This window comes from Chironomus tepperi, unplaced genomic scaffold, assembly GCF_022539635.2.
Source record: "Chironomus tepperi strain 1889 unplaced genomic scaffold, CSIRO-AGI_Ctep_v1 contig_275, whole genome shotgun sequence".
In the NCBI taxonomy this organism is placed as follows: Eukaryota; Metazoa; Arthropoda; class Insecta; order Diptera; family Chironomidae; genus Chironomus; species Chironomus tepperi.
The window spans coordinates 216427-239299 of NW_027226397.1; the positions used below are offsets into that span (position 1 = coordinate 216427).

General features: G+C 34.2%; 1 protein-coding gene across 2 annotated transcripts in view; it reads left to right on the top strand.

Annotated features, from left to right (window-relative positions):
- Nlg2 (Neuroligin 2) overlaps positions 1-22873 on the top strand; it is a 121037-nt gene that overhangs the window by 95133 nt on the left and 3031 nt on the right. For both annotated transcript variants that reach the window (XM_070642258.1, XM_070642259.1), the window contains exons 12-15: positions 1788-1930; positions 2051-2772; positions 21478-21627; positions 22512-22637. In XM_070642258.1, the coding sequence (XP_070498359.1) occupies positions 1788-1930; positions 2051-2772; positions 21478-21627; positions 22512-22637 (1141 nt within the window). The remainder of the gene's footprint in view (positions 1-1787; positions 1931-2050; positions 2773-21477; positions 21628-22511; positions 22638-22873) is intronic.

The window sequence follows — 22873 nt, forward strand, 5'->3', positions numbered from 1 at the left end:
CTAACGTGAAATAGCAAAGAATGCTCCTTCAACTGATGACATAATACTACCGTACCTTTCCATAACATTACAATCCTTTAGGATTGCCCTTTCATCCATTCATTTATGTTTCATAGAAATTCATATTATCCGACTCATCATTCTTTTGTTCCATTCCTCGTTCTATATTCATCTCTACCTTCAATTTTTTGTATTGTTCCTCTGCAAACAATTACTGAATAATGTTGCTATTTTATTTATGATAATATTTTTACTTTCTTCTTGCTCATCCATCCTACCTGCTATGTTTTTTCGGTGTTTTGTAACAAAAAAGTCTAATTGAAAGCACTAAAAGGATATTTTTCAAGCGAAAGATGAAAATATTTTTTTTTATTCATGAATTTTTTTAATTTTTATGATAGAGCGCAGATTTTGTTGTTAAGGATGGTTGAGTTATTGTTTAATGTTGGATATAAAAACAGAGACTAAGATGGTTTATAAGAGATGGTCGTCGGAACTACACAATTTTAAACTAAACTGTAGCAAGGAGCGCAGTTGTGTATGAAAGGATTTTCGGCTGCGGCATGGAATAGAGTCATTTAAAATCTAAGTCGACTTTGAGTTCTACACCTAACAGGCAACGAGCTTTCATGGTATAGAAATATGTACAACTACGGCATCAAAAAGCGGTGTCTTTGCCTGTTGTTGTACCTTATTTTGAGAAGTGCCTGTCTTCGTTCGATCAGTATATCTCAATCTCAATATAGCATATAATCCCTTTATTGGATTCAGTCAATGAGGTCGTTAAGTCCGCACAGACAATGTTTACATGTTACTAATATCCACATGTACCATCATGAGCATACTCATTATATGTAAGGAGAAAAGTATGGCAAAGGTCTGGAACCCACAATAAACCATAGGTTTTGCTTTGAACAGTTGTTCCTAATGCTTGATCCATGATTGTGTTTACTTCTGTGACAAGCAGATCTTCTAGTTTTATCGATTATCGAGCTAAGTTCCCGATTAGCATAACTCAATTAATTGATCTAGAAACAGACTTCAAACCAACGCAACTCTGATTTTTCGTGAATCTGATTCGGTTTATATATAGCACCATGCTTGAGTCACGCCAGCCTGTTACGTACATTCAGAGATTTATCTTCTCCTAAACTGTAAAGTGATAAGCTAATCATAATCAAATTCATTTTAAACGATTGCGAACGATTGTATCAGGAGCTATATTAAGCAATTTATATTGAAATTCAAATGTCAATATTCAATTCCTGAGAAATTAAAATCAGATTGCTATAGGCGTTGAAGGATATTATATACATAGAATGTGCGTGAATTGAAATTTCATTGACATTTCAATCTCAAAGAAAGTTCAAATATTCAATTTGAAATGATCTATTCGTGAGATGGTGAACAGGAGAATTAAATGGCCTTGAATGACATTTCTGTGTTTTATAGCCAAGATTAATCCTTAAGACATATGGTAATCTAGACCGAAAGTACACTCATGCTTAAGGACTCATGAGCATTTTCAAAAATATTAGATCAGCACTCAATTTTCTACTCCATTTTTGTAAGCATTCTCATGAGAATGCTCCTCATCTGTTCGGAAAAGCTCCACAAAATTCTATGAAATAAATCAAATCTACGACATGCTTGAAAAATGTCCTAGGAACATAAAATGTCAGTCAACAAAGCATCTACTCTAAATTCAACAGAGAAAAATGCCTTAAATTAAATTTTCTTTATAACCCTTACTAAATCTTTATCCTTTCTTCTTATTTATCTTACAGAGATTTGGAACTGTACGTGGCGAAGATGTGCCTTTCTGTTTCGGACTTCCAATGACACCACTATTTTCATACAATTACACGCAGCAAGACATTCAAACTAGTAGAATATTAATTCATTATTTGGCCAATTTCATAAAAACAGGGTAAGCAATTTCATGCCTCACTTAAGTTCTAGTTCCTTTAAAAAAAATAAATTTGTTTTCTTTTTTGTTCCTTTCTGTCCTTAATCTCATGCTCACATACACACATATATCCACAAATAGGAATCCCAATGGTGATGCAACGCCCTCAAATAAGCATTCAATCGAAATGGATTCATTGAAGCGATTAGGTAGTACCAGTCATTTAGTCGAATCATTACCAGCACCATCATCATTATTATCATCATCTGATTTATTGATGTCTTCCCAATTACATCATCAACAAGAGTCAAATCATGAGAATCAACACCACATAGATATGTTAAATATTAGTAGTGCAATAAGTAGGAGCATTAATAATGATAATGACAACAGAATTGAAAGCGTTGGAACTAGCATTAGTGACAAAGATAATGTTGATAATGTTATCGAGTCTATACAAAGTCAACAACATCAAACGCAATTCATTTATCACGCCTTATCATCAACAAATAATCGACATCGTAGATCATTAACAGACGATATTGGAAGTAGGAACTTTAAGCAACATCTCATGAAACGTTATATTGTCAAAAGAAATTTTCCAAATAATCAGTTATCAAAATCAACTGATGATATGAATGATGACGATAGTAATGAAATAGAATTAGATGGAATTGATGATGGAGAGAATGATGATTATGTTAAGGGTGAGGATGAGGAGGATGGTGATGAACAAAATAATAAAAATGGTCAGCATGATCGTTTAGATGATGATGATAATGAAAGTGATTTAGTAAAATCGAAAATGGATGTACCATACTGGGATGCATATGATACCGTAAATCAATTATTTCTTGAGATGAGTAAGTATTTATTTCTAATTTATATATCAATTCTTCTTTAAGTTGAGTCTTTATTCTCATATGTCTCATAATATAATTGGGATGGCATAAATGTTTATTGTTATTTCATGTTAAACATATTGATTGTGACTTCTTGCTACAAATATTTTAATATTAAACATGATTTTTGAGAATTTTGAACTATAGAATTGATTTCAGCTTCACAAGCTTCATGTGGCATCACATTGGAACATTTGTGAACCCCTGATATTTTGGGCTTTTATGGCTTCGAAACGGTTTTACATGGACTTACATAACTTCAATTACCCCTATTCTTGATACCCCTCTGAATTTTCGGCTTATATGGCTTCATTTTACGACTTCACATAACTTCACATAATACCCCCTATTCCCCCTGGCTTATGTTCGGCTTACATGGCTTCACACGACTTCACATAACTTCACATCACACCCCCTATTCCCCCTGATACCCCTCTATTTTCGGCTTCACATGATCACAACAATGACTTCCATGGCTTCCGTTCTTAAATTATGCCTAGCATTTTAATTGGTGTTCGACAGCAAATTATATATTCGAAAGATTTTTGAGCTCGTGAACTTTTGAACTATAGAATGATTTAATACAAATTGTACCTTTTCTTTAGAATTTGTAAATTTTGTTGAAATGATTGCCTCTGGGTATCGAAATACCTGGAATTTAACACTGCTTCAGATTCGAACTAAATTCTTCATATAATGGTTATCTTAGAATATTCTATTCATTTACGATTATTAGGTGATAACTAAGATAATATAACTTTGAGTGAATTTGTTTCTTACTTCGCTGGCCGTGCATATCAGTTTTGATCCATGACCTCCCTCAGTTTGCTTCTGAAGCTGGCTTTAACACTGGCAACCACTTTCTAACTTCTGATGCCAGGAGCATTTCAATTCTATCGACAGCATGTTTCAATGTTCGAAAGTTCTTGGGGTGCCCTCGTGAACTCTTGAATTGAACAATCCAGCGTAAGGTTAATGAAGTGTCAGATTATCACTTGAATTTAGTCTTAAGATAGCTCCACATCGGCCCACATTAAATTATCCAATTATGTGATATTCGTGCACCATTTGTTTTAGTTGAAGGTCTGAATCTGTGACTCAGGAACTTTATTTTGCTACGCTTCATTTTGCTGTGCTTAACTCACTCTTTGACTTGTTGCAGCTAGTAAACTCTGAGGAACAATCTAAGGTTTACAGCACATGACATTCTTAGACAAATCATTGCACTTCTTTTAAGATCTTAAAAAAGAACATAATGTCGACGTTATCCAAGTTGACTATTATTCCATGCAAATTTGAGTCTTTTTTGAGCTCTGCCTTAAAGCAATACATCCAAAAACCTTCGTTTCTAGTAAATATTATTTCAATACATTCCAAAAAATCAACAATATAGCTTCTCCAACCCCTAAAATTAATTATTATTTCTATTCCCATCTTGCAATATTTTACTATTTCTCGTTTCTTGTAATAACAATCAAAACACATCCAATAAACATGTTTCTGTAGTGGCAATTAAATCAAAACAATAGGCTGAACATAACAAGAAGTGATTGTACCAAAATGATAAGTACTAAATATGTTTCACATTCATAAAATTCAACACTTTAAAATCTACAAAAAGTTTTTTAAGAGCACTCGACAATGTATAAATTGAATAACAGGCATGTGAATGCACACATATTTTTATGTGTCTATAGAGATTTCCATTATTAATAGCTTGTAGCTTAAAATATTGCAAATCACCAGCACATGCATAATGAGCCATAAACATAACCACAAAAATACTCCCAAAATTTCACTTCGATTTTCTGAACATTATTAAATTAATTATGCTCTTGTCAATGAGTGAAGGGAAGAGCTGCTTAATTACAACTAGCCGCTTTTTTCATTTTCATCCACGGTGCCAATATTTCTTTATCTCCAACTTTTTTGTACGAACAATAATAATTATGAAATACTGTAAAATTAAATCATGCTAATGAGAACAAGGGGGAGAAGAGCATCAGCGAATTAATTGTGGTGGGAAGTTAGAAAATCAAGTGGAGGTTTTAGGGCGCATTTATATTGGTTTAGCTTAATAACTATATTTTCAGTTTTTTCTGGATTTTTGGAATTTGTTGGAATTTTGCCTTGAAAAATCTCAGAAAAATGAAGAATTTGTTCTATAAATTTGTCGAGGGTCCAGTGGGCAGGGGGAGTAGGTAGTCTCTCAACGCCCAGTATGTTCTTGTACAGAACCCACTCTAATAGGCAGAGAGTATGCTTTCATATCACAGAAAGACCACTACGGTACGTTAAATTGGATTCTTTGCCTGTTATGGTCAATTATTTACTTGTTCCGCTGGAAGTACAGATCAATTGTGATCCATTGCTTCCCTTAGTTTGCAATTTGTAATTTATACAAGCTTCGTGATTCGGCCAGCAATAAAGTCGAATGTAAAGCATTTTATTGCAACTTAGACTCAAAGTCATAACATGGTCCCAGTAAGTAAATAAGTCTCATAGTTCGCATTTAGACGCTGGCAGCCGCTCGTGTACCGATGCCAAGTGCATTACCATCTCTATCGACATGACTCTTTCCATGAGTTCTTAGGGCGACCGCGTGATCCCAATTGATCCTTCAATTACCAATACAATAATTAAACCAAATTTGTTCAAATTTTCCCGTTTATTGTATTTAAAGAAATGCGATACCTAACCTCATTTTGATCCAAATTAAATTTTGCATTTACTCCTACAATATTGCACAGTTTTCCAAGAATTTTCATAAAATTCAATTTCATAGATCGATGAAAATACAGTTCAATAGCTCAATGTACTGCACACTACACATGTCAGTTGAAGCAAAATTTCATCAAATTGGTTTCTATTTTAAACTTTACCACTTTTATGTACTTACTGTTCACTGCTTCTAACGTCGCTACTAGTTCACAGCTTACCACAAAAATATACTTTTTTACCTAGAAAATAAAATTGGCAGTCAACCTACCTAACCAAAAATCCAATTACTGTCACCATTTTTCCTAGAAAAATGAGATGCAACGTAGGAAAGAAAAAAAAAATTTGTGAATGAACGCAAATTCATAATTTGTGGTGGGATCTGTGAAAATGTGTTTTTATGTGAGGGAGTTGTTCGTTAATGACGTCTAAAATTACCGATGAAATCTCATTGTGCAGTCAGGTATGCAGTTTAAAGCTTATATGAGTTGTCAGGAATTGCAAGAAGCTTCTTTAAAATTGTGAACAGAACTCAAATGAAGCTGGATAAAGAAAGTGATGAGCATTGCCAGCACTTTTTTAAAGGGATGTTTTAAATCATTTTGGTATTACCGGCAGAATTTAGGAGACTCGGGATTTTCGTCTCAAAACATCCTAAGCATACGTCTTTGAATGTAAACCATCTTCTTAGATATCATTGACTGAAATCAGCAACGTATGGAGAATTTCCAACTTTTGTTCCGATTTTTAAGGAACAAAAAGCTGTGAATTACATTTATCACCATGAAAATGGGTTGAAATCATCCGTCTTGTTGTCGCTTGGATGATTTACTGTTAATACGATGACGTATTGTCGCCCTAGCAAAAACGAAGTGGTGTTTAAGGACATTGCATCACTTTCTCGATTAAAAATGTGCAAGATTCGACCAATTTATTCTAAATTCAGGTAAAATTAGCACTAGCAACACAACTTAATTGCTAGGATACCTAAACTTCGTCGTTTTAGTGACTAGAAATGAAAGAGCTTCAAAGGAGACTTAACAGTTTGGGAGTTCCATTATTTTAAGGTAAAACTGTGAAAGATATTTGCTAAATCACTTGATTTGCATAAAAAACAAACTTTTAAACTGGAATCATCTACCAAAGACATTTTGACCACAAATATTTGAAGCCCTCACTGTCAAATGACCCCCATTCAAGCATTCTACTATACATACATTTACAAATACAGCTGCATGAAAAAAGACATAAACTTTAGAAGTTTCAATGTTTGAATGAAATTCATTATGCAAAATTATTCAATTTTAGAAATTATGTTATTTTCATACGGAACAATGAGAATGCCTGGCAAATGAATTACGCATCCCACACTGCCAAAAACACAATTAAAATCCAATGATTTAACGTTAAAAAAAAGTTTTTCTCATTTTTTTGAGGGGAAAGAACATAAATCATTAAATGTGGCAAATGGTAAAATTTTATATTGATAAACTTCATTTCGTACTTAATAAATAAAAAATTGTTTAAAGCTCCAACGACAGAAATAAATGCGGTAAAATTCAATTAAAAGATCATCTTGTAAATGTTCAAGAATGAAAATTAATTACATGTGAATTTTCAGTCTTTTAAAACCACACAAATACATACACAGACAGTTTTACATGTGTCAGCAAGCCACAACATTTATATATATAGGAAAAAGTTTTTCTACCCCTCAGCTAACAGTTACATGATTTGGTTTCATTAAGTTTTGTGTCAACTTTCTCATTGTTTTACTATTTCACGCCTTTTTTGAATGCTTCGTTTATTAAATTTTTGGGGTTTGATGATGGGATCACTCATTTAAAATGAATGGATAGTTTTGAGCTTTTTTGAGTTGAATTGAACTTTATATTTGTTTAAAATTCAGGAGGTAGATGATATAAAGAAGAATATGTTGAGAATATGATCTGAAATTATAGCTTCTAAGCTTTAGAGTAGGATTTAAAAATATTTTATTCAATGATATGGGAAAGGATTAAGGTGGTGAAGCATATTTTTAGTTTTATTGCTTTGTTGTAGTTTGGAATTGTTCAAGGATTTAGCCAGAATTTTATATAATTGAGTCCAGATTTGGCAAGTTATCAAGGTAATATCGTGAGCATTGAGAGAATCCTTGACAAATCGACAACACTCTATTAAATGATTGAGAAATTGACCTATTAATTAACCACTCAGACACAGATGGCCTTCCTTATGCACTGGCAGACACTCGGCTATCTTTGGCTCGACTTCCTGGAATATCCCAGATTTCATTCTGATCAGATACCCATAAATTTCTCTCTACTTGAAACCCCAAATTCCACTCTGCTCTTCAAACCCCAAATTCCACTCTTGATAGACTTAAAACCATCAATTTGTGGTCAGTCGGTCGCCGTAGGCTGCTGATGAAAGAAGATAAGAAGGGGTTTAGGAAGTTTAAGCCATTTTTTAATATGACCCAAAAAACAGCCTTGAATGTTTTTTTTTTCAATTTCCAGAAGAATGGTCAGAATCACAATGTCTACATTTGGCTACCTCCCTAGAATTAACTGCCAATTCAGCCATTGATTGACTAACACTGAAGCATTTCGACCAAAATCACTCATAACTAGAGTATTTTTTGTCCAAAATTGAGGATGTGGGGCAAAAAGCCATTCAAACGTGAAATTTAATCAAAATAATCCTAATGTACTTAAATATAGGTACACATGTACCACACTTACTTACATACTTTGCTGGTCGTACAGATCATTTGTGATCCATGACCTCACATATTAAAAAGCCCAAAAAATGACTTCATTCATTCAAACAACGCAACAAAGAAGAAAAATCATTAAAATTTCCACTTGAAAAATTTAAAATGTTGAGATGTATAATACATCTACAATTAATGAGCTACACGAAAAAAATGTAAACGAATTGTGTAAATTCAACAGAGATTATTTTATGTTTAATGTGAAAAAAATGTTGTAAATAAATTTTATGCAATGTTAATTGTATCAACAGCAACAGAAAACATACATCAGATTGTATTTAAGTGGGGAATGTTTGGAAGTTATGGGAACGACTAGGGGATGGTGGGCTTTAGCCTGGACTGAATGTAAGCCTGGACTGAAATCGTTCACGGTATACGGTTCATGGCATTTCGAATACATTTTGGCAAGCAACTTGTATGCCGCAACACACAAGATACCCATCACTGACTTAGAGGGTGGGGAGGGGTCTTCCATTTTTTTGTTAAATAGGACCGTTTTTGGTTCGTGACCCGAGTGGTACAATGCGATGAATCACATTGTTTTCCCCAAATATGGGTCAATTGGGGTCGATAACAGCCGTTAAGGATTCGTCAGAGCAACTTAGCGTCTTTCCGTTAATACGATGATGTAGATGTGCAGTATCCAATTCATTGCGGCACGTAATCTTCGAAAATTCCCTAAGAAGAATCCTCGAAAGCATTTAACGTAATTAAATTACATTTTGTGAAAAGAAGAAAAAGTAAAAATTTCAAGCTACAAATTTGACTTTATCGGTGTCTCTGTTGCTTCGACTGAACTCATTCGGTCGTGGCTGGCTCTTACTTTAACTTGAATTTTCATGAGTAATTTAAGATACAAGAATTTTGATAATTTAATAGCGTAGGTCGTAAAAATGTTGCCTTGAAAGATGTTATCAAATCATGTACAAGTTTTTATGTTTTTCTTCTTCTTCGCGTTCTTCTTATTCTTCACTTTAAGTGACTTCATGGATGAATGAAATAAGTTTTTTTTTTATGTTGTAAAAAGGGAAATTTTGTGCTCATATTTTACATTTGGGGAATCTTAAGGGCGAGAGTATTATGTTGTTGAATTTAAATAGTTTCGTTGTTTGTGGATTTTTGTAGATTTTTTAAGATTATGTTCTTGATTTTACTGGTTGTCGAGGTAGCGTGTTCATTATAGGGATTTTTTTGTGGAGGAACCAAAGCTCGAAGTCGAAAGTCAATTAAAATTGTGATTTTTAATGTGTTGGCAGTCGAAAGGGTTGAGGGGAGTCAAGAGAGGTCGTTGGAAGTAGAGGAGAGTCGAGGAGAGTCGAGGAAAGTCAATGGAGGTCAAGGGTGATCGTAGGAGTTTGAGGAGTTTGAGGGAGTTTGTAGGAGGTCAAAGGTGGTCGAGAGAGTTTGAAGAAGGTCGAAGGTGGTCCAGGAAGGTTAAAGGAGTTCTAGGGAGGTCGATTGAGGCCGAATGAGCTTGAGGGAGAACGTGGAAGGTTAAGAGAGGTCTAAGAAGGTCAAAGAAGGTCGATGGAGGTCAAGGAGGTCGAGAGAGGTTGGTGAAGGTCGAGAGAGGTTAAAAGAGGTCGAAAGAGGTCGAGTGAGGTCAATGGAGGTCGAGAGAGGTCGAGGTAGGTCGAGAGAGGTTAAAGAGGTCGAAAGAGGTCAAAGAGGTCGAAGAAGGTCGAGGAGGTCGAGAATGGTCGAGGGAGGTCGAGAGAGATCGAGAGAGGTCAATGGAGGTCATTAGGGTTGAGAGAAATCGAAGGAGATCGGGAATCAAGCAGTATCATTGAGTAAAATTCCCAACTCGTTTGGTACCCTTTTCTCCTATTTGAGAAATGTAATTCAGTATACTAAGGTTTTCGAGACCAAAAAGCAAAAACTTATTCTCCATCAATCCATTTCATAGCTACTACACATCCACACCAAAAAACAAGAATTACACAATCCCCAACCACATTTTCCACTCATATTCAGTTTATTCATAAAAGAAGAATTTAATTTGATTTCATGAATGTAAAAAGTTGTAAATTTCCCACCCAACCCCGTTCACATTTGTTACAAAAACTTTATAAACTTTATCAAAAATCAATGAAATAATTTTCCATGTATGTAGTAAATTTTAATTGGTACCATTTAATGGTTGTAAAATTTACATAGTGGAAAATTCAGAATTAAAAGTTTTCAGTGTGTTTAATTAATGTTATTACCATAAGTATGTTCATTTTTGGAAATTATTTACATTTGTGAATTTTCTATTGCAATAATTATTTCAAAGTTTTTTTTGGAAATCCGATTTATTACGATGGAAATAGATCTCGTTATTTATATGTAAATAGTAATGAATGAAGTGATGCGGTCTAATTAGATGGAAAACTAGTTATAATGTGTAATTTATATTGTCAATTTTTTGAGTGAATATTTTTGTCAGCACGACTTAAAATGACAACTATATTTAGGTAGTTTGAAATTTTAATGATGTAGAATCAGTGATGGACAACATGTGTGCATCAATAATTTTGGAAAATTCCATAAATCCGATGTCTTGTGAGGTTTTGGTCTTGGATTATCAACAAGGTGTACCAGACGAAGAATTTAGGTAACAAGTTACAATTAAGTTACAAAGAAAGCGACATAAGTGACATGTTTAGTCACCTGAGTTGTTCACCTCTGTGTAGACCAAACTGTATGCCGCGACACTCAAATATGTCCGTGAAGAAGCTCAGGTGTGCTGCGTTGTTAAAAAAACTCAATTAATGCGTCAAAAACTTAACATTTCAAGCTAATTCTTAAGTATTTCTGGACTAAGATTTCATTCTTATTCAACATGAATTTGAGCTTAAACAGAAGTCAAACGGCATAAGGAATACGTCATAAGACATAAGGCATAAATCATGCCATAAGTCAAACGGCATAATGTATACGGAATAGGGCATACGGAATAAGCCATAAAGCATAATACATACGGCATTATGTCGGAAATCCAGCCTAAGCTAGAGTGACTCTGGCTGGATGCAGAATTTAAGCACTAAGTCTAAGTCACGCCCACCAAGACCCTGATTTTTGATCGATTGATCGATTTATGCTACTCGGGCTTCATTTTAAATGATCAGTTCCATAAAGTTATTGGCGCCCCAGGCATTTAAAAGTTTCAAATCAAAGCATAAATACTATAATTAACAATTTTTCATTTTCATATACAACAACAACAAAAACAACAACACGTTTTTTCATTGTTTTACAGTGTTTTTCAATGTTTGTCGATGTTTTTACAGTGTTTACTGAACAATGTTTGAATTTTTTACCGTTATGAGGTTTGAATTATGAAAATCCGTTAAATGATTAAGTTCTTAAATTTGTGGAAGTTTTATATGGATCTTGTGTTTTTGGTCTGGAAGTGAACTGGATCTTACTGGATCTTGTGTTTTAGGTTTGAATGACCTGGATCTTACTAGATCTTGTGTTTTAGGTCTGAAAGTGAACTGGATCTTACTGGATCTTGGTTTTTAGATCTGGAAGTGAACTGGATCTTATTGGATTTTGGTTTTAGGTCTGAATTAAACTGGATCTAAGTTTTTAGGTCTAGACGTGACCACGATCTTCCTGGATCTCATTTTTGTGGGTCTGGAAGTGACTTATTAATCAATTACTGATCGCTGGGACAAAAATGCGCTTAAGTTTCGATCAATAACACGAGGACTTCTGTAATTTTTTTTTCTTTATTAAAACTTACAGAAGGACGATAAACATTGGATGTACTTTTGTCCATTCAATTCTTTATCACTGAAACCCATTCTAACCTAAATTTTAATTTATTGGACTTAAGCTCTGATATCCAGCCATAAACAATTCAAATTCATAATGGCATGACCTCTGGTATAAAATATATTTGTTGAATCATGGCCATCAGCACCATTACAGAACAATTTTATATATTCAACACCAGTTATAGCAAATATAATATTATATATTGCATATCCAGTACTTGATTTTAAATGGTCTGTTCATTTTCCAGTGGTTTTTTTTGTCGGAGAATCACTTTTAATTTGGAGATTTGTATGCAATATAGGACATTGGATGGTAGCACATATATTACAATTTACAGACATTTTCTTGTGCTGGTTGCTTTCATTTACTTTCATCGACGGTTAAGGCTGGTTGAGCATTTCTTTTTCTTTGTGTGCTTTAAAGAATGTCGACATAAATTTAAGAAAAAATTAGTTTTTAGACGTGAATTAGAAGTTTTTTTATAGCAACATAAAGGTTACCTTCTGTGTCCAGCTTAGACAGCTGTATGCCAGGGGTGTAGCCAGAAATTTTTACTAGGGGTGATTACCGTTTTTAAATTAAATCATAATCAACAATTTTCTAAATCTCAGTTGATGGGCCCGTGCTCCCAATGACCCCCCATGGCTAAGCTTCTGCTGTATGTCCAAGCAGGCAAAGAGCGTGCTCTCAAAGTAGAATAAGCTTAAAACAACACTCATGAACATGCTGTTCTAATATATATTAGACGACCAGCCTCTCGTGAGGCTGTTATTTCTGATAGGCCTCTTTGCATGGTAAAAGTTTTGAATCCATATGCTCTTATGGGGAACGGGTACTTGAGATGATGTTTAGAGATCCAAGTCTTCTTGAATTTATTATGGAGTCGATTCGACATTTCCGTTCAAAATCTGAGTTGATTTCGAGCTCTGACAAAAAAGAGGTTTAAAGTGATGTGATGTGTTCTTGTACGAAGCAAAGAGCTTGAGGCACTGCTATTCTGACTCTTGATTAAATCTTTTGTACCATAAAACACCCAACATAGTGATACTGTTAACAATTTGACTCTATGACATGAATTAATCACCTAAACTTAACATTCTCCAATCCCAGCATTCACTTTCCTATACCCTACCATACCCCCACTACTCGATCATTCTCCAACCTTCAAGCAACCCTCACCTCCAGCAACAATAATTTATTACCACTGCAAGAATGTTTTTCTCTTGACTTTACCACATTCTACCTCGACTGTTAAGCTTTACTTTGTGCCATTTTCTCTCTTATTTGATATCATTAAAAATACGTGTGCACAAAATACACATATATAGCAATAATTGCAATGAGAACAGCATAAATAAATTGTCATGCTGAACAATTTTCAATTATTTACTAAAGTCATAAATGCAATTTGAAGCTGAAAATGTTGCAAATATATATTATAAAGTTGACGTGCATGTTTCTGAAATTGAAATGAGCTTTTGAGAAAATTGGTGATGTGAATTGAAGCTTTTGAGTATCTACTTGGGTTTATTGAGTTAGTGAATGTTATGTTGATTATTTTAGAAGTTTTGTCAATTTGGAAAATTAGAAGTGTAGCTTGAAATGACATTTGGGGACTTAGAATTTCATTTACTTACTTGTTTAGCTGGAAATACAGACTAACTGACCCAAACAGGAAAAGAGTATAATTTTATAGAACAGAAAGACCACTACGGTACCTAAAAGCGGTCTCTTTGTCTGTTAGGGTGGGATCTTTGGCTTATCTTAGCTGCAATCTGAAGCTGACTCTTTCGTTGTCTATTCTTTGTTAATTATCAGTTCTCAAGCATCAAAATCCAGTGAATTGTCATAAAAATGGGTCGAAATCAGGTGAAATGGTGTCGACAAGATGATTTTGCGTCTTCTCGTTGTTACAGAAACGTAGCCGTGTCCTATCCTAAATGTGTAATACTTCATCAATATAATTGAGTATACTCATCTTTCTGACTCATTTTCATCAGCATTCTCCTTGTCTGTTCGGTTAATAAATAAGTTGTGCTGTTTGGGGTTCTATTTGGCAAATTGATCATGATTGGGGTTATGAGGGAGCTTTAGAGGTTAATTTGATATTTGTAGACTAGATTGCACATCCATATGGATTTTTTAAGCCAAAATAGTGAGAACATCTGCTCTAAAGTGTCTAAATTAGGCTGATCTATTGACCAATGTAACAATATCCACTTCAAAAATTGGAAAAATGCATCCACAAGCACTTTAGGTGTCTAAAACGAGAAAAAATAGTACAAATTCATCCATATGCTTCCATCTCATCACACAAAACTGCTTCATATCCACCATTGACTCCTATATCACTCCATAACTACTTTATCTTCTTCCATAATGTTCAAAACATGTGTGGACACCACACACATCATAATAAATGATGAAAAATTTTCTCCACATTACCAAAATGAGAAAATAAATGAAAACTGAAAATGAAAAGACCGAAAAAAAATTCATCACATGATAAAATGTAGGGAAAAAAAATTCTAGGACTGTAAAATGAATTCAGAAGTTTAAAAAAATCAAACAGAGAATAGAGCGGAAATGAAAATATGGAAATATTGTCTCGGAAAAGCAATAAACATTTTTAGCAATTTCAACAGAATTCAAGTAGAAAAATACACCAAAAAGCCATAGCTTTGTGACAATGTTATGTTCGGGCTTTGCTGCTATCCCAGAAAAAAAGAAGGGAAATTGCACATAAAAATTAATCATGTGTAAAATATTATTTCTCTATGCTCATGCCATGCGACATAGACTAACTCGTTTGCCTTTTAAATATTATTCCTTGAATAAAATAAAAATTTTCAATGACTTAAACTTGGATGCACTTATTCCTTTCAATTTTCATAAGTGATATTTTCGCATTATGAATAATTGCATGAGAACGGGAAATGAGGTCTCATAATTTACAATTTACGCAATCAGGCAGGAACATTAAGGATGTTCTAGATGCAGTTTTGTTGTTGATAATGCTTGAAGCTTTTAAGAAAAATAAGCAGTTATTGCTTTTCTAAAGGAATTTTCTGGGGAATTTTATAGCGGTAATGGGGTATTATGTTGAAATTCAGGAGATGATTAAAAAATGCTAGTCGAGAACGCTATTTGGTTATTTGGCATTAGATACCAGAGTTTCTTAAAGTCTCGGTTTCGAGTCCGGAGTTAAGTCTGAGAGAAAGACTGAGAGTTAAACCGAGACTTTAAGGGAATTCTTCTAACTCTGACTCGACATATCAACCAAGACTTCCTATTATCTCTTAATCTCTTATAGACACACATCAGGAAATTGTAAAAACTGCATTATTTATTGCTGAGCCTTGCTATTAGGTTTAAGAGGTTATTGAAGTTGATCTTACTGAATTCTAGACTGATTCTATTCTGGTTCTACTATTAAGCTACTTAGTGTGTAATTGAGGTTCGCGGTATGCTAGACCAACCTATCATGTGATTACCAGAGCCTCGTTTGACTTGATTCAACTACATGAAGCTCGGATTGATGGATTGAATTCCAGTAAATTTCATGAATTTTGAGTCTAATTTGAAGCATTTAAAGGATCAAAAATAATTTCAAGTAAATTTATTGTCAATCTGATGTAGATTATCTAAGTTGATGACCTAATTTTGACTAGAACTAAGTCTAACTCTAGAATATCCTCCGATTAATGACCATTGACTCCTAACCAACATCGAAAGTCGGCCATCGAACTACCCAATCATCCCTAATAAGACAAATATATCTAAAACCGAGTCATTTGCTGACGTTACTTTGGCTTGGTGTTGGAATCATGTTAAATCAGGCATCATGCAAGAGTCACGCTTGCCTAGTCCACTCGGATTGATCCTTATCTAAGTCAAAGACACATCTCAACAGTTTTTTGTGCTAAGGTTCATTTATTTATCTAACAGGCAATGATATCGCATTCAAGTATCGTAGTAGTCTTTCTGTACCATGAAAGTATACTCTTTGCCTGTTAGGGTTTGTATCAAACTGAAAATTGTGCAAAAAATCTACATTCTCAATAATTTCTGCATAAAATACACAAGTTCTATTCTGACAATTTGCTAAATTAGCATCAATCTGCGCAAATCACCCCAATCTAACTTCCAATTTCAATATAACAAATTTCCAAAAAAATTTAAATCTTCAACAAAAAAGTGCTCAGCTTAGAATCAAATCCATCCCCTTTAACTCAACAGCCTACAATCATTCCCAATAAAAATTTTCCCTTTCATCCTCTCCTTCAAGACACAATTATTGTGTGTACACATTCACTTGAACAGCTCTCTTGTCACAAAAGAAAGCATTTTTTTTATTCATTCCTTCTTCGCCTTTTATTTCTGTGAATATAAAATGCTTGTTACTTAGGTTATTTATATATTTCAAATATAACACTGACTCTTCATACCAAGTATGGGGGTGGGGGTATGAAAAGCAACAACAAAATATATATAATGAAATGGCATAAGAATATGAAGAGACATGGAACAATAACAACAATCATAAGCAAATACTGTGATAACGAACAGAAAAGAGAGAGAGACATACGCATATATGAGTACATAACAGAAAATTTTATTCAATTATATTTGTTGTAGCAATTTGTATTCGATTCGCATTCACGACATTATTTTCCATATAACCGTCAGTCGACGGAGATGAACACAAAAAAAAGTAACAGAATGAACACAAAAAAAATAAGCAGAAAATGTAATGAAAAAAAAAAGTTTTTCATTTACTTTGAAAAGACATGAGCAATAAGGCAGATGAATTGTGGATGGAAGTTGATTATTAATCGATGGTTTGGAAGTTTCGTTTAAAGACTTTTAAATTTGTTTAAATTGAATCAGGATTGGATATGGCGTTAATTAAATTTATTTTTGTTGAAATTGTATGGAATTACTTTTTTTGTATTTGAGGTTATTTCCTCTTTATTGAGGGTTACAGGAGGTGGATTTGGATGCTTTTTTGGGATGGTTGGGAGTTTGTCTTCTTGACAGGCCAATGCATGCTCTCGAGAGCTTGCTTACATTAAATATACTAGATGAGCATGCTTGTAATCGTTGCTCTTAGCTTACTCTGCTCTAGAGAGCATGCTCGATGCCTGCTAGTGAGTCGTACTGAAATTTAGAGAAAATCTTAATTTTTGGTTGAATAAGGACTGACTCAGACCAACATGACTCTGATTATAGGTCAAATTCAATTGAAATCCAGCCTCAAGCTAGAATTAAGTCACCCTGGCATCAAATTTCCATCTCTTCTGTCCCACATCCCTTCCGAGAATATATTAAAAATCTAAAAATAATTTACTACTCACTAAAGTCGTTACCTTAGTGACAATAACCTTTCTTTGGTAAAAATTTGGGTAACATACAGCTTAAGACACAACCACAAATTGACAAATAAAGTAAAGACTGTTACATCATTAAATTTATTCATGACGTCAATCTAGAATTACATCGAACTCATTAATATTTTTCACGTAATCTACAACATAATCAGTATAAAAGCTTAGCTTATGTTTTCTTTTTCATGATAATTAAACAAAAAAACAAAAATTGTCAGCTAAAGCCTCGGGATATATCGTATGTCATGTGATAGGCTCAGATACTCCAATGTATTCATGAGGAATACGAGTTGGTTGATTGATTCAAAATCGATCTCAAGATCGATATGACTCGATGTGGTCGTAATTAGACCCAATCCGTCCAAAATTAGACTCAATCCAACCAAAATTCGACGCAATTAGCCCAAAATTAGACTCAATCCGGCACTAAGCCAGAGTCACGTCGGATTGAGGCTGAATTTTAAATCGACAAACTGAATTGTGCGCTTCAGGACTGTTTATTGCTTTGATTACTTTTCAAATCTATATTGCTGAGCAGGAGCATATTCAGGAGGATTTTGGAGAGTCAACTCTTACCATCTTCCTCACTTCCCTTTGGGACCTTCAACTTGCTAGGCTTTAGTAGACTTTAATCGACTTTTCCGTGTAAAATTCGAGTCAATGTCGAGTTCTGAGAAATTACAAGCTTAACCGACTCGTATTATTCGGGAATGTGCAAGTATACTTCACATGTATTGTTAACCATTGTACAATCCTTTTCCAAGCGTCTGAGCCTTGATCATGTGAATCACATGAATAGTTTGTTGACTTGATGAATGGAATAATGTTCTGCGTATTCTAAAAATAGTGATGAAAATGCTGTTGAATTGTAGGACGTATGGAATAGTTAGACATTTCAACATGATGTGTTACGTGAGCGGGATAGCAAAAATGTGAAAGTAATTATGATAATTGAAAGTTTTAAATTTGTGCTTGCCATTTTAGTTGGAAAATCTAAAAATAAACTTCAGCTTAATTCATAAATTGAAAAATATCAAAATTTGAAGTTAAAATGCCCATAAATTATTGGAGGTATTAAAAAATAATAAATGGAATACATCAATAAATATTGTTTTTGGGCACTTTTTTAATTGATACCCGAGTGATGCTGCATGTATTGTCAGCCATGCAGTTGTTTTCTGGTCGTACAGATCAGTTGTGATCCATGACTTGCCTTATATGTCGTCTAAAACAATTAGGCAGCCATATGGACTCCAAACTGAGTTGACTTTAATTTAATCTTAATAAAAGAGCTTTAACGAAGCTTTAAAAGCTCTCAGACAAAGCTTTTTCATTTATATCGCTCGGGGCATCCTTTCATCACTGAATAGACCTATTCTAATCGAATAATGAATATTCAATCAAATTAACATAATTTTTGAATTAAATTAAACATCCAAAAATTGAAAAAAATTGCTTCCTTTTAATAGAACAACCTCAAGCTCCACAAAATTCTCAATTAAATTTTCCCGATATAAAAAAAAAAACTAATTAAATTATTCACAATATACGGAAATATGTACAACACAAAATTTAATTATTCACCACGTGTAACTAATTTATTCAAGTCAAAAATTAATAAATCTTTTGAGTACAACAACAAAAAAAAAGAAAGAAATCAATTATCCCACATATAAACATTAAGGCACAAACACACAAAAGCTTTATTTATCAAAATAAATGAATAATTTATGTAATATACATCTAAGGTTTCACAGTAATCTCTCGTTCTCACTCCCGTACAAAGCTTTGTGCATGTAATACAATCAATTTTATATTAAACCTTTGCTTCAATATTTCATAGGGAAGAGTTCATGAAAGAAATTCAATTTGCTGGGAAAATCTTCAGTTTTTTCTTTTCTTTTCTTTTATAAAGGGGGCGTTCGTAAATGACGTCAATCAGGTGATTGAGTTATATGACAAAATACTGATTTAATCTGAATGTTTCAGTACACAAACCTGTTGAAATTCAAAGTTTTAAGCGACTTTAGATCCTCAGAGGCAGATTTCAATGTTTCTAGGGAACATCCTACGCTTGCAAGCTCTACACATTGCATGGACACTCATAAGACGTCATAAGATCAAATTAAATCTTCAATGTACCTAGCTACAGCTCGTATGTGCAAGATTATGCCAAGAAAATCATCCAGATAATAGTATTAATAGTATTAATTGTTATACTCAGTAATAAAGACACATCATGTATTAAGGACCTTAATAATGCAATTAGCATACGTTCCGAGTGTCATGATTAGATCACCGACTTAAGGGTGTTGAGACGTAAGGTCACCGATCTGCCATTTAGGCCACTGATGCCATTTCACCATTTCCATAAAATCTGAGAATTTTGTAGCAAAAAATTCCAAAAAATTGTCATTTACTCGTGATAAGTGGACAAAAATACGTTAGATTAGACATCAACTGGACATAAACAAGCCATCAACCAGTTATTACGGATGTTTCTACTTTGAAGGTCTACTTACGTATCCACTTATGACCCCCTTTACACCTGACATCACTTTCAAATAACCCCCCATTTTGCAGCTACTATATTAGCATTGCTGCACTGGATATGCTTTAGTATTTTTAAATAGATTGCTTTTTAGCTCTACTAGTCTGCAGCAAAAGAAATTACTCGGATGATTCTCAAAGTTGATTCTTTTGAGAGTAAAAAAATTTAGATATAAAATAGTTTTTTTTAGTAAAATAGTTTAGATGCTCAGTAGTTCTGCTGCATAAAAGAAGATTTCAAAAGCCAATGAATGCAGTGACTAGAGCACTAACAATTTTTTTAAAAAAAAAAAATTAATATGATTTTGAAAAAAGTGGATGATAAAGTTGATATTATGAAATAGTTTTGAGTGAGCTGAATGCTTGAAACTGTTTGAAGGATATTGAGCAGTTGTTAGTACTTAGAGGAAGAGTGATTCATGCTGCATTTGTTAAATTGTCTCAACTTACTCTAGTAGACAGCAATCATACTTACCAATATGAGCGTATGTAGCGGAGTGGGGTAAACGGACCAACGTATAACTCTGAAATATGCTTAATGTGCAAGTATGGAGGTTGCCTACCAGTTAGGGGGGAGTTCTGCCTATGTTTGCTACACGTACTTATGAGTATTGTCAATCAATTTAATTGTACATGCTCAATTCAGTGAGCAAACTCATGGACATGCTCCTTGTCTGTACGGGTTATAATACACTAGGGTCGAATTCATGGGGAGGGGGAGTCTGATTGAGGGTCAGCACCGTCCAATCCCCACCTTGATTTGGAAAACATTCATCAATTTTCTAGGGTTTTTCGAGACAAAAGTCCCCAATATCCTTCAATTTTTGCATTCTATACACTCAAAATTCAGAATCAAAATTGTTCTGACTACATCCCTGAGATAGACCAGTGACCATGGGTCTTAAGTATCCATATGGGTCCAAATACATCATTAAAGTGTATTGCAATTATTATAAACAGCTTAAATTAGTTAATCGGTCGAAAATCCGATTCCAGGCCGGCGTGACTCTGACTTGGCACCAGATTTTGGGTCCATTTTTGTCCTACACCATGCAAGAGACACGCATGTCGCTTACCTGATTTGGTATCGATTACCCAACTCATGCAATTCAAGCATGATGGTAGGTGTCGATAATACTGTCAATATATTTTATTATTTTATATTAATATTAATGGAAAATTTAATTATTTCCGTATTTCATTCTGTAGCATCTGACGGTTTTCAATTCAAATTTATTGAATTTTCACTCACCATCCATTATTCTCATTTCCTCCACCCACAGCTCGAAGCAATTTATTCACCAAAAAGATTGAAAAATTCTCAAAAATCTATCCGAATAAAAGTTATAAGCAAGAAAATCCCAAATATCATGCCATCGTCATTTGTCGATTAATATTTCAACTCCAAAACTTTTTTCTATTTCCTCAATTTTTCAACTCACTTCCGTTATTTTTTTTTTATTTTAGATATGAAGCCAGCTATTAAAAATCATTATCGCGGTCATAAATTATCAATGTGGCTGAGTCTCATACCGCAAATTCATTCACCTGGAGATTCACCGGATCTATCAATGCGCCATCATCATTTCATCGAGGAAAATCCTCAATTTTATGACGGTAAGCGGATATTGCCAATTAAAATTACGTTCCATAATGTTTTTTGATGTTTCCGAGGTTTTTTTTCGTTGTTGTTGTTGTGTGCTCTGTCGACGGTTTTCTGTTTTAATGGATGTTGGGATGTTATGGGATGCTGTAATGAGATACTCTTGTGGCCAATTTTGAAGGTTTTTAAAGTTTTGACAGAAATTTCTTTAAATTTTCTTAAAATGTCATTTTTGTCGTTAACATGAGCTGTTGTGACTCTGACTTGACGACTCTGAAAACCGGTGTGACTCTGACTTGGAGTCAAGCCGGTGTGGCTCGAACTTGATGTAAAGCCGGTGTGACTCTGACATGATGCCAAGCTGGTGTGACTCTGACTTGGTGTCAAACTGGTGTGACTCTGACTTGGTGTCAAGTCTGTGTGACTCTGACTTGGTGTCAAGCCAATGTGACTCTGACTTGGTGTCTAGTCTGTGTGACTCTGACTTGGTGTCAAGCCAATGTGACTCTGACTTGGTGTCAAGCCAGTGTGACTCTGACTTGAAGTCAGGCCAGTGTGACTCTGACTTGAAGTCAAGCCAGTGTGACTCTGACTTGGTGTCAAGCCAGTGTGACTCTGACTTGGTGTCAAGCCGATGTGACTCTGACTTGGTGCCAAGTCGGTGTGACTCTGACATGGTGTGTGTTTGAAAGTACATGCTCAATTTTGGATCGACTAACCGACTCATGCTATTCTGGACACACATTTAGCATCACATAATATCAAAACAACTCTTTATACGACGACAGAGCAATCCTTCCTTACACCCACGTAAACATAGTTCTGCCAATACATTTTGTTGATTCCATTCACATATTTTCATCTTCTAACGTCTTTCATTCTCATTAAATACTTAAAGGTAAAGTGCGATTACAGAGATTAGAACGTCCGACTGTCATTAAAATCAGTGCACCGTTAACAACAGTCACTCCAAAACATAAGACTGAAAAAACACCATCTCCTTTAATGCCATCATTGACAACTGGTGAGTAAGAAAATGCTGTCTACATATGGAATATAGACATTCACTCCTTGAGATTATATTTTTGTTTCTGTTTGTATGCTCAATATAATCTTATGTAACATTTTCCTTACTTCTTTTTTGTTGTTTTATTTAACTGTGTTTTTCCTCGATCAATGGGCGCATTCTTTTGGAAGTTATAGTGAGGTTGTATGTTTAGTTTGACTTATTGACTGGAAGAATTATTTTGCGTTAAATGT